Here is a 13,007-nt window from a genome sequence, read left to right as displayed (position 1 = left end):
TGTGAATGTGTTAGCATTTAGCCTAGCCTCATTCATTCCTTAGGATCCAAACAGGGATGAATTTAGAAGCCACCAAACACTTCCATGTTTTCCCTATTTAAAGACGGATAAAAAATGAGAACTATATTGTATGGCGGAAGAGCACCTAGTTTGCAGCACTTCGACCTCGGGCGCAGTAATATTGACGGAGGTTTGAGCGAGAGGGGGAGTAGTCAACATATTATTGATGATGTTAAGTGCTGCACACTAAGTGCTCTTCCGCCATACAATACAGTTCTCATTTTTTATCTGCTTTAAAAAATTGCCAAGTTTTATTTTGTGCCACCATACGTACTTGTGTAACTACTCATGTAAATGTCTTTAAATAGGGAAAACATGGAAGTGTTGGTGGCTTCTAAATTCATCCCTGTTTGGATCCTAAGGAATAAATGGGGCTAGGCTAAATGCTAACACATTCACGACGCACTGTACAAAGATTAAGTTCACTCATTAAAAAAGATAAGTATGTATTAATTCATCTAAGTTGAAGTAAGAACATAGTAAAAACGGTGGTGTTTTCCTTTAAATACCATCTCTCTACCTTGGTAAGAAGCAGGAATAGTGAGATTCAAAACTCGTTCCTAACCTGACCAGGCTGTTGTTCAGCTCATAAATGCAGGCATTAATTATGGATTTATTGCTGTCCTTGTCTGCGTGCTGCTGTGTCACTATGCAGATCTCAATTATTCATGAGCTCTAGGAGCGGGGTACGAAGGCTGCGCTCATGCGGGACGGTGCAGTTTACAGATTATTTCTCTTTCAGCACCAAATCGTCCGGTTCAATTTAATGCAGCATTTTAATGACTCGCTCCCCATTTTCCATTTAAAACTAAGAGTAATGGCAGTCAGTGGTGACATTTCTATAATGAGGATGTTGAGTGTGTACTTACACTCGCTGCCTCTGATGTGTTTACGTGGGAAACTTGGAACCTTGGCTTCACCCCCGAGTTAATTATAAGTTTAAATAAGTACAATGTCATTGTGGAGAGGCACTTTATTTAGTGATGTAAATAGATGTGTCATTCTGCATTGCACACTTCAGCCCTTCCAGAGAAATTAAAGGCTGCTCTTTTTTACAAATTCATCAGTGCTGAATGCCAATATAGTGATTTGACTTAAAGGCTACACCTTTATTGCATGCATTTTGTTTATAATTGCATTTGAATGGTTAAAATTCCGCTTTTCGAGGCTATAGCCCATACTGTCTCTTATTCCTAATTTATTCCCACCAGGTGTGGAATAGTAATTTGTTTGAGTGGTCGGATTTGGGCCAATGACATTTTACAACGGGTGCAGTCTTATTGCCGTAATGGCTGGTTATGCAGATCTGTTATCATTTTTATGACATGTATGTCATTTTATCACATAGAGTGCTTGGTTAGGGCACAGCATCTTTAAAGGGCTAATAACTATCATATTAAGTTTTAAAAACCATTGTAAAAATAGTCAATTTCAAACTGTTCATTTTCAAATAATTTTTCCAGCTGATGAACGATAAAACAGCCAAATGGTCTCTGGCGCGACTTCTGAATATTGTTCAGCTCTTGCTGATGTCTGTTTTCACATTGTCCAACATTCTCCTCTCGTCTATGAACAATATTATGTACCCATAATGCTATTTTATCATCCATTGTTGTGGATTCTATATAATTAACTCTATAGCGACCTTAAAACATGCAGCTGACCTATGTGATGTTTACGGACCTGTGCATACTCTCAGAATTCGCACTGCCATTTATTTCAGGGAGGTAAACAGGTATGGATGTGTAAACATGGGCGGACATATTTTAATGAACATCATCACTGACATGATTACAGAATAAGCTATAGTGTTTGTTAAACAATCTGACAGCCCTGATATCTGTGATAGACCCCATTTAATGAGTAGGATAGCCGTGTATGCATTAGATTATGAAGATAATGTTCATGCTAATAGAATTATGTGTGCGGTGCCTATTGTTTATGTGTAGTGCCCAGTGTGCATACGCCCCGTTGACTGCAGTAGTGATGTGCATAAATAGCTGCCGGTCCGCTGTGCTCAGACACTAGCAGAAGGTCACTCTATTGATTCAATCCCGCACTGCAGCCTTTGATTACCGGGTCTGACACACCACCGCAATCCATAATGCATTGTATATGCTCCATGCAGAAATCCATAATGGGTCTCTATATTCCGCCCTTATTCATAATGAAGGATAAGCACAGCCTACGTTTCCCTATCTATCAGATACTCCCATCCGTCAGCCTCGTTTTACATGCACAGTGAGCGGCGTGTTATTCCAGCTCCGTAAATGGTTTGCTTTTAAGATATGCCGTGGGTGTGCAGTGTGTATTAACTCAAGATTGTGATACAAGAGCAGTTCAACTGTGATTGCTCATTTAAGTCAATGAATGTACGTACAAGATCTCTCTCATGTCGGGCAGAAGTCACAAAATGGGTATGCGTGCACATGTCACAGCTTGTCCTAAATGGCTTTTCAGCGTCGACCCTGAATCTACAGCACCATGGGGAAATTCATTATTTTTAGTGAATTTGTAGTCTGAATTGTATGCAATGATACAAAAATACTGATAGTAAACAGACAATGTGCTTTTCGTGTGGTGTTACTGTAGCTCAACTGGTAGAGCATGGTGCTTGCAACGACATTGTTGGGGTTAGGTTAGGGCAGGGTTTTTTTAATTGTTTGTCAGACGATCCAATTTGACATAATTATTTACTTGGAAGTACTTGAAAGTAAATATTTTAAATAATCTAATATTTTTTACCGTTTTGTAATCCATTTAGCTGATCTGTGGGTCTGGCGCAACACTTTTAGCATAGCGTAATCCATTGAATCTGATTAGACCATTAGCATTGCGTTAAAAAAATAACCAAAGACTTTTGATATTTTTCCTATTTAACTTGACACTTCTGTAGATACATCGTGTACTAAGTCCGACGGAAAATTAAAAGTTGTGATTTTCTAGGCAGATATGGCTAGGAACTATACTCTTATTCTGGTGTAATAATCAAGGACTTTGCTGATGTAACATGGCTGCAGCAGGCGTAGTGATATTACGCACTGCCCCAAAATAGTCCCTGCTTTTGAAAGTAGCCATATCTGCCTATAAAATCGCAACTTTTAATTTTCCGTCGGTCTTAGTACACGATGTAACTACAGAAGAGTCAAGTTTAAAATAGGAAAAATATCGAAACTCTTTGGTTATTTTTTTGCGCAATGCTAATGGTCTAATCAGATTCAATGGATTGTGCTAAGCTATGCTAAATGGGCATATTTTCAAAAAAAGTGTAATGTCCCTTTAACGAAATAAAATACTGTATATCTTTTTGTTAGTAAGTATTTTATATAGATTTTTTTATATTTCACATTTAATTATTTATTTACATTTATAATTTAATTGTAATTAATTAATTAATTGATTTTTATCAACCCACAAACCCCCTTCAATTCCCCGTTTGGCAAACCCTGGGTTAGAAAAATGAAGGCCTTCATTCATTGGCTGGCTTAGGCACAGGAATACTTAAAAGCTTAATATCTGGGATAAAAATATTAGGTTAAGATTAGGGTTATCGATGCAAACTTTTCTGTGCTACTGAAAATTGTTCTCACACGGCCTTGTTTCATTGTTTACGAACATTTGCATGTTGTATTTTCATGAAATTGAAAGCATAAAATTAGCTTACTGTGCAAAGAATAGATTTTTTACTACTTTGCGTACTGCGCAAATATAACTATTTTGTAGTATACAATTCCCTTAATGTTTTTTCTTAATAACAAATCTTTCTAGAAATGTATTAAATCCAGCCTGATCTCATGAGAATTCGTACATATTTTAGGAACTGGCTAATTCGTATAATTTCGTATAAAGTTAATCGTGCAAAAACGTACGATTATCATAAAAAACACACCCCTAACCCAAAAGTCAAAGCATATTGTACAAAAAAGTATGAATTAGGGATGCATAAATTAAATCGTGATTAATCTATAGCAGAAAAAAGTTTTTATTTACATTATATATGTGTGTAAACTGTGTATAATAATTATGTATATATAAATATGCACACATGCATGTATAATTTTAAGAAAAAAAATATATTTATATATTAAGTATTTATATATAATATAAATTATACATAAATTCAAATGTATATACACATGTAAACATTTCTTAAATATATACATGCATGTGTGTGCATTTATCTATACAAAAGTTATCTATACAAAAGTTCATACACATATATGATGTAAACTAAAACTTTAATTCTGCTATAGATTAATCGCGATTAATCGTTATGAATCCCTAGTACGAATGTAGTCACACAAAATAATACGAATTAGCCACCTAGTAAAATACATATGGATTGCTATGAAATATCGTTGGTTAAATCATAATACTAATAAATGTTATAGTTTTGGCAGGTAGTTATGATTTTCTTTCTAAATCCCTCTTTTTAACTCTATAAATATACTTTTAACAGTGTGCACTTTTGGAGTTCATAATTCACGCTAACTTTCTGCTGACTTATATCTCACTCTGGCTTCTTGAGCTCATTTTAATCTTCTTTAATAGCCGTGTGAGTAGCTTTCTCAGCAGTGAAGCTCATTCCAGCCTTATATCCATGTGGAGGAAAAGGCGGAGCTGGTAATCTCAGACCTCACTTTTGCCTTTATCTCTCGCTGTTACTGCAAGCATGTCCTGCCATCTCACTTATCACACACGTTGTGTTTTTACAGAGGCAGGAACCCTCGGAGAGGCCCTGGAGCAAGAGGAACTAATCTGAGCCATCAAAGTTCTCAGAGGATCTCAGAGAGACAGGCGGAAAACAAGATCCACTCATACTCGAACACTTTGCTTCTTCTTCTCGAGGGCCCGGTGCTATGATATAACCTCCAGGTGTCTACCAGCACACAAGAGAGCTTAAGCGACCCTTGACGTCCCACTCCACTGCGGAGGAGCCCTGTGGTGGTGCATTGCTACTGTGGTTAGCATGCCTCAGAATCCTGCTTTGTGAAAGTAGTGTGTGCTGGGCAGCAGTAGGCGCCATGCGTCCGTGGTCGGGCTCGTGGCGCTGGATCATGCTGGTGCTGCTGGCCTGGGGCACGCTGCTTTTCTACATCGGGGGTCACCTTGTGAAGGACAACGATCATCCGGAACGGTCAAGCAGGGAGCTCTCCAAGATCCTGGCCAAGCTGGAGAGACTGAAACAGCAGAATGAAGATCTGAGACGCATGGCAGAGACGCTCAGGTTGGTCAGCTTTTAAGATATTTCAGAATACTTCTCTCAAGTTTGCTTAGGTGTTTTTGTAGCTCATGGGTTTGTTCCCAAAGGGACACACATACTGACAAATCTTGGATGCACTGTAGGTCATATTGGGCAAAAACATTACTTTAAAGGACAAAAACAATCCTTTAAAGGACTGAACTCAACAATTGTAATGAAATGACTGCTTTAATTATGGTTTCTACAATTGGACAAAAAATGTCAGATAATATAAAATAAGTAAAAATTATTTTCCCAGTCCAGTCAAACAATTCTGTACTTATGTGGTCAGGCTTCCTGTTATGCATTGTAGGTTTTCACTGCTAATTTTGAGCTGCTTTGCTAGTTAAATTATCATTAGCAAGGAGGAAGCCTCGCATAATGAACATACGTAAACACAGAGGCGCATACAGTATTCAATGCTCGCCCACTCACTGTAGCTTTCTTCTGAATGGCTACGAATGCATGCGCTTCAGGTTTTACGTACGTCACAGGAACCATGGAAGAAAAATGGCACTTAAACGATAAACTTCTTTAAAAATTGAAAAACAAACGTAGGTGTGGATTTTGCAGCGTGCATACAGTATGCAAACTCACTCACTGTGTATTTCACTAAGCAGTTGTTTGTCATCTGTTTGCGTATGCATTTTGTAAGTTTGCTTATCAGTGTTGTAGTAAATTATTAAAAAGACCCGGGTGACTCGGTCTACAAATGTGCATCTTAATAGTTTGACATTTGACTGTGCACACACCACCCAATCTGTGACCAGGATGTCAGAGATATGGAAACAGTGGTGTCTTAAGTCCAATTTATAGTCGTGCATAAGGTCTATGCTGTAGCTACGCCTTATTTACCTTTTTTGACCACGGGGCAGTTGAATGCTTTATTCTGATTGGTTAAGAAATGTTACATGGGTATGCATTATTTTTGATAAACCCACACCTGATCTGTCAAATGTCTTAAAAAAAAAACACGAGCAATGTCTGTAGTAACCGTAGTATAAGCAGAATAATTGACTTCGGTCTTTTGAATTATTTGATATTATACCACGGGTCTGTTGAATGCTGTGTTCTGATTGGCTGAGAAATGGTCCATGGGTGTTGATTATTTCTCTGTAAACTGCACACCTGACCTGTCAAAGGTCTTAAAAATAGATGCACAATTTGAGGTATCCGTGGTATAAGCGGAATAATTGACTCTGGTCCTTTGAGTAACTTGAAAATAATGCACACCCGTGCTGCATTATCACCTTGGTGTGCATTATTTTCTTATAATTCAATGGCCTGTCAATTATTCCTTACATAATGCATACCTGTACACTGCAAAAAAATGACTTTCTTTTGTCTTGCTATAATTTGTATTTTTGTCTTGTTTTCAGTAGAAATATCTAAAAATTTTTAAATTAAGGTCCTTTTTTGATAAGCAAAATTACCTAAGAAAATAATTCTAGTTTATAGACAAAATATACATTTCAAATAAATTTGTAGGGGTGACAAAAAAATAAACACTTAATTTAAGCAAAATCTCACCCCATTGGCAGATAATTTTGCTTGTTTTAAACACAAATTCACTTAAATTGTATAGTTTTGTCTTTTTCTTGGGTCATTTTGTCCATCAAGAAAATAAATCTTGATTTAAGAATTTTTGGATATTCTACTGAAAACAAGACAAAAATACTAACTAAGAAAGTATTTTTTGCAGTGTAGTGGAACCACAGATGCATTACCACCTTGGGTGTGCATTATTTTTCGAATAATTAAACGGCCCGTCATCAATTATTCCTTAATTAATTATGAGATCATATTTAATTCATATTATTTAATTGAACTTCCTGCAGTTTGTTTAAATTGTTTTTTTATGTTTATGTATGAAATGTAAATATAAATGTGTCACAGTTTCGTTTTTCCTTGATCATTTACAACCCTTGAATTAAACTGGCCATTTTTGGCAGTTGTGCCTTCAAGGCTATTTTATGGACCATCGTTTTACATAAAATAAAAAAATCTGCTTACTGTGAGTTTGCTGTCGGGATACATTTGGCGCTGCTCCATCCTTCACAAACAACCACTTTGCAAAGCCTGCATAGCATTGTGACATGATAACGAAGCAATTCATTATAAAATGTGCTGCATAAACACACACTTTTGTTTTATTTTGGAGATTTATGGCAGGGCTCGACAATAAGGTTGGCCCGGGGCCAGTGTAAGAGTGATTTGGGTCTGTCGCTTGTCCTATTGGGCCAGTGCTGCGTTTGTGATGTTAATTCGGCAGCACTGTTTGCGTGTGCGCAGGGCTGCTGTTATGCGTGAAGACAATACAAAGCTACAGCCGAGAACGCTTTACTGCAAAAGACACAAAGGCAGATAAAAAATAAGCGCACACCTTTGAAATGAGCTCACTTTTTTTCAAGTTTAACTCAAATAAGTTGAATATGATAAAAAAATTCATCTCTTTTATGCACATTGAATGAGAATGACTAAATTAATGAGCACAGATGAAGATTCAAACTGTAATTCATAATCACTGTGTGCGATTTAATGTTACCGCATATCTTACCGTTATTCCCTTTCTGCATGCGGCATTGGTTTTATTACACCCCAGGGTTAATGTAATTAATTAGGCGTGCTGTTTGCAAAATGTAAAGTAGTATACGTTTAAGAATTAATGGCATAGAAAGTAAACAGTTTTTCATATGCCACACCTTTGAGAAGTAAACCAGCAGTAGTTAAATAATTTTAGGGTAAAGGAGAGTATTTTAAACATACTGATTCATATTATCATAACACATCTCCAGCTGCTCTTAAGAGTTTCATGCAGATACAAAATCCTTAACTGAGCTATGATTTGTGGTTGAGAACAAGCCTTGGTAAACATCAATGTCATTATACTGTATATACCAACACCATAAGTACTTTTGACCCTTCCTCTAAAGATTATGAAAATCTGCATTCTGTAAACAAAAAGAGGAAACGCAACATCCTACTTCCAGCACGGATGTAAACAAGCTTATGAACCAAACAATAGATCTGTTCAATGCTTTTCCTGGCAGAACATCTATAGACATTTGTGTTTATGTCACAATTTTCTAAAGCGTCTTCAAGGAGATGATTTTTCAGCTGTTTTGATGGCTTTCAAATAACGCACTGTTTCTGTGAAAATTAAGATTTTATGCTTTAGCCACTTAAACACAGTTCAAAACAACTGCTATGAAAGCAATGTAATAAAAGACCTAAAAAAATCTAAAGATTTTAGTGACTGGCTTGCAGTGTGTAGTAAGGCAAAACCAAGTAATTGAAACACTACTGCAAAACCAACATGATCCTTAATCCTTACTTTAAAGGCACCTATGGTCTATTTCACGTTTTTACATTTCCTTTGGTGTGTAAGAGTGTATTAATACATGTTAATGAAATGCAAAAGGTACAAACCCCAAAGTAAACAATGTAAAAAAAAAATATTGGACTACAAAAAACACACAGATTGTAGGCAACAGTTTACGTCCTGGGATTGGTGATGTAGACAACACCGATATTATCAAAACTGCTTCGGACTCACAGCCTGTAAGTTAACTCCTCTTAGCATTGCATTGTGACCAAATCTTTCAAATATGTTAAGGAGTGTCATTTCTCCGTCTGATGTCAGAGGTATTCAGACCAATCACAACATACAGATTAGCTGGCCAATAATCTGTTTTTTTTAACCATAAACCACGCAATCACATTGTATTATACCAAATACACAAATAATGTGCTCTTTAAGGTGTTTTCAGACATGTAGATTGTTTGCTTTGTTCTGAAACTCAGGCGCAAATGGGTTAATACAAGTCACGTGCAAGTAAGCTCTCCTTTAATTGGGTAGATTGCATCTGTTTATTTTCTGTGATTCCACTCAGCAGCTTTACGGGACTATTGTGTGGCTTTTTTGGTAACTGCGGGTATATATTTTCATTATTTTAAGCAGGAATCAAAACTTAGGCGGGACAACATTATTACCATGTACCTATTGCAAGAAGACATTTTATAAGGAACAGGTGCGCTTTGGTTTTGAATGGCATTGATTAGCTCACCTGAATTCATCACCAAAGAGCTATCAAGTATGTTCGTGGTTAATAAAGCAATTAGATAGCCTGTTCATTGGTCCGTTGGGATGGATTGGTTTTACACTTATACCTAACCGCTCCAGAGTTTGTTTGCAATCGGGCCAAGACCACCTCTTTCAGGAAGTCTCGGAGCGGTTGTTTTGGTTCAGATCCGAGTGCGATTGCTGAGTTTACATATGCCTAAACTAACCAAACTGAAGAAAAGGCACCAGGTTCCGAATTAAAGAGGACATACCATTAAATTTAGACCTTTTTCATGTTTAAGTGCTATAATTGGGTCCCCAGTGCTTCTATCAACGTAGAAAATGTGAATAAGATCAACACAGTAACTTAGTTTTATAATAACATTCTCTGCAAGCATGTGAAAAAATAGGTGATGTCAGAAGGGGATAATACCACCCTTTAATCTGCACTATCCAAACATGGCACTGCCATTTAGTACAGAGATCAGCTCATTTGTATGTTAGAGGACACACCCGAAACGGCAGATTTTTGCTCACACCTACACTCTAAAAAAACAAACGGTGCTATATAGCACCAAAACAATTGCTTTGGATCGTAACGATAGAAGAACCATTTAGTGCCATATAGCACCGGTGAAGAACCAGTGAAGCACCAGTGAAGCACCAGTGAAGCACCAGTGAAGCACCAGTGTAGAACCATATAGGGGCCATATAGCACCACATATGGTTCTACATAGCACTATATGGTTCTACACAGGTGCTTCACTGGTGCTTCACTGGTTCTTCACCGGTGCTATATGGCACTAAAAATGGTTCTTCTATCGTTACGATCCAAAGCAACTGTTTTGGTGCTATATAGCACCGTTTGTTTTTTAGAGTACAAAGTGACAATTTTAACATGCTATAATAAATTATCTGTATAATATTTTAAGCTAAAACTTCACATACGTACTCTGGGGACACCAAAGATTTATTTGACATCTTAAAAAAGTCTTGTGATGCCACACAGATCAATCCATACATGTGTCAGTAATGTCTGAAAAATGGGTGCAATAAAACCCATGGACATTTGAATTGTAGGAGGAACCTGAGCCATATGTGGACCAAAATGTTATCATTTATTTTATTAGAAATGTTATCATATATAGCAATACCTCACTAGTCATCACTTACACAAATTAATACATACCTCTCTTTTTTCAATGCGTGCACTTAATCTTTCATGAATGTGTTAGCATTTAGCCTTGCCCCATTCATTCCTTAGGATCCAAACAGGGATGAATTTAAAAGCCACAAAACACTTTCAAGTTTTTCTTATTTAAAGACTGTTACATGAGTAGTTACACGAGTAAGTATGGTGGCACAAAATAAAACTTTTGTTTGGATCCTAAGGAATGAATGGGGCTAGGCTAAATCCTAACACATTCACAAAGCGCTGTACAACGATTAAAAGTGCACGCATTGAAAAAAGATAGGTATGTATTTATTCATCTCTAAGTTGAGGTAAGAACATAGTAAAATATTGAAATACGGTGGTAGGGCTGTGCGATTTAGGGAAAATATCTAATTGCGCTTTTTCTGCCAGGAATTGCGATTGCGATTTGATTTGCGATTAAATTTAATGTGCATCTGCCTCTTTAGATGGTTGATTCTTACTGATACTGCTTATGGGTCTGGTGATTTAACTGCATTCTTTTTTTTTAAATAAGGAAACAAAAACAAAAAAATTAAGAATATAATTAAAACTTCTTATTGTATGAAATGTTAAATGGTATTTAGCTTGGACTAACACTGTAACAGTATTTAAATAAGTGGGTTCATTATAGCTGGAACTTTAACAACAAGTTAAAATATTTAAATGTTTTTTTTGTAAACAAAGAACTGTAATACTCAACTTCATAACTATCAAAATATTAAATAGCTACATTTGGAATTTTTAAAATGAATATAAAATCCAAATGCGTTCAATGTCATGTCATTTCATTCAAGTGACATTAGCAACCCAGTTAAATGGTATTTTAGTTTGTTTTAAATAAGGAGTCGGGCTTGTAAGCATTGTTGGGCGTGTGTGTGTAAAGTTTTAACGCATCATACGTTTTGGGAGACGCGGGCGTGAAGTCTTGCGATGCAGGGTTGCGGAGACAGGCGTGAGTATTTAATAAGCATAGAGACACAGGCTGCGCGCGTGCGTCAAGTTTAAACACCCTGTCTGTTGTGGAAGACGCGCGCGCAAAGTCTTGCAATGCGGAAGCAGGCACGTCGTCAGTTTAGGAGAAGCGCTGTTTTGGTTGACGTGCCTCTCACGGAGAAAGCACAGCCATACTTGCGCTCGCTCAATTGGTTAGACTGTCACAAAGCATATTTTTCAAATCGCATCATATCGCATCCTTCCGCGATTTGCTAATCGCACCATTTCACATCGCGATTGCGGTTCGATTTCGATTAATCGCCCAGCCCTATACGGTGGTGTTTTCCTTTAAGTTGATTAAAATTTTAAGTGCAACAAGGATTTATTTATAGTGTAGTGGTTTTGCTAACATTTACTAACAACATAATGTTACATTTTACTAACGTTTTTTTTTTCTTTTTTTAAAAAAAATTATGCAACTTTTTTTAACTGTTTTCCTTTCCATCTCTATCCGTCTTTCCTATTTTTTCAGAAATGGGCAGTGAGTGTTGTTTGCTCTGTACTGTGTTTACAGTAGCTCTGATCTGGCTGGTAAAGTAAACAGTGCTGAACAGGGAGAACACATTCTGATTGAAGTGTCTGCATACAGCAGATATTTGACTGCTTAAGGGTGTGTGTATTTTGTGTGCACGTGCGTTTGCTTGTGCATGCGTGCGTGCAAGTGCGAGCTACTTAAAGTTGAACTGAACATACTGTAATACCATTAAGAATATCACAACCGGTGGATATTTTTTATACAGTACATACAGCCGCGCAACAAACCAAAGACTATGTGTGAAAGTGTACGTGTGCATGTGTCATTTCATTTACATCACATTTATGCATATGTCACATGCTTCCCTATTAACAGGTAACAGCATTCACACTCCAAGACAGGTAGCAATCAAAAAAGTCAAATTGTTTTTATTCGAATAGATTTAATTCTGGCTGGTCAATCACATCATCTGGCAATCCTCAAAAACTATTGGACATCTCAGTGCTGCTGAGAAACACAGTGAAACGATAACAAATAAATGATCTAATCTCAAATCAATATGCGTCCGGTTATTTACTTATGTGGCAAGTGAGATAATGTTCAGTCAGTCGATTGTTATCGCAAGCACAATTCTTCAGGATGACACCCTGACCACCGTGTCTGGTGTTATTTTATGCGATAATGATTCCTTACGTTAATTATGGCACTTATTAAAATAAACCCTTAACCCAGAAACCCAGTGTGCAAGCCTGTTGTTACACCCAATAGACACAGGATATAAAAAGACTTGATAGATTATATAAAAAGAATCTGTTTATATGATAGATGACAATGCCTTCAACACTGTTTGAGATATATAAACCTGTAGTCTTAATGAATCGTGGCGGTGAGCTCTCCTCTTATCTCTTCACCACAGTACAGTATCAACACTGTCAGTCTCTCATTAAGCCCTTCCTGTGGGAATTATCAGACATTGATG

The 13,007-nt window shown here is 36.9% G+C and overlaps 1 protein-coding gene across 4 annotated transcripts in view; it reads left to right on the top strand.

Annotated features, from left to right (window-relative positions):
• Positions 1-13,007, top strand: part of fut8a (fucosyltransferase 8a (alpha (1,6) fucosyltransferase)) — a 108,887-nt gene that overhangs the window by 62,340 nt on the left and 33,540 nt on the right. For all 4 annotated transcript variants that reach the window (XM_065288443.2, XM_065288444.1, XM_065288446.2 and 1 more), the window contains one exon: positions 4,776-5,287. In XM_065288443.2, the coding sequence (XP_065144515.1) occupies positions 5,085-5,287 (203 nt within the window). In that variant the 5' untranslated portion in view covers positions 4,776-5,084. The remainder of the gene's footprint in view (positions 1-4,775; positions 5,288-13,007) is intronic.

The sequence above is a fragment of the Paramisgurnus dabryanus genome, chromosome 17 (assembly GCF_030506205.2).
Source record: "Paramisgurnus dabryanus chromosome 17, PD_genome_1.1, whole genome shotgun sequence".
In the NCBI taxonomy this organism is placed as follows: Eukaryota; Metazoa; Chordata; class Actinopteri; order Cypriniformes; family Cobitidae; genus Paramisgurnus; species Paramisgurnus dabryanus.
This window is presented reverse-complemented; position numbering and strand designations above follow the sequence as displayed.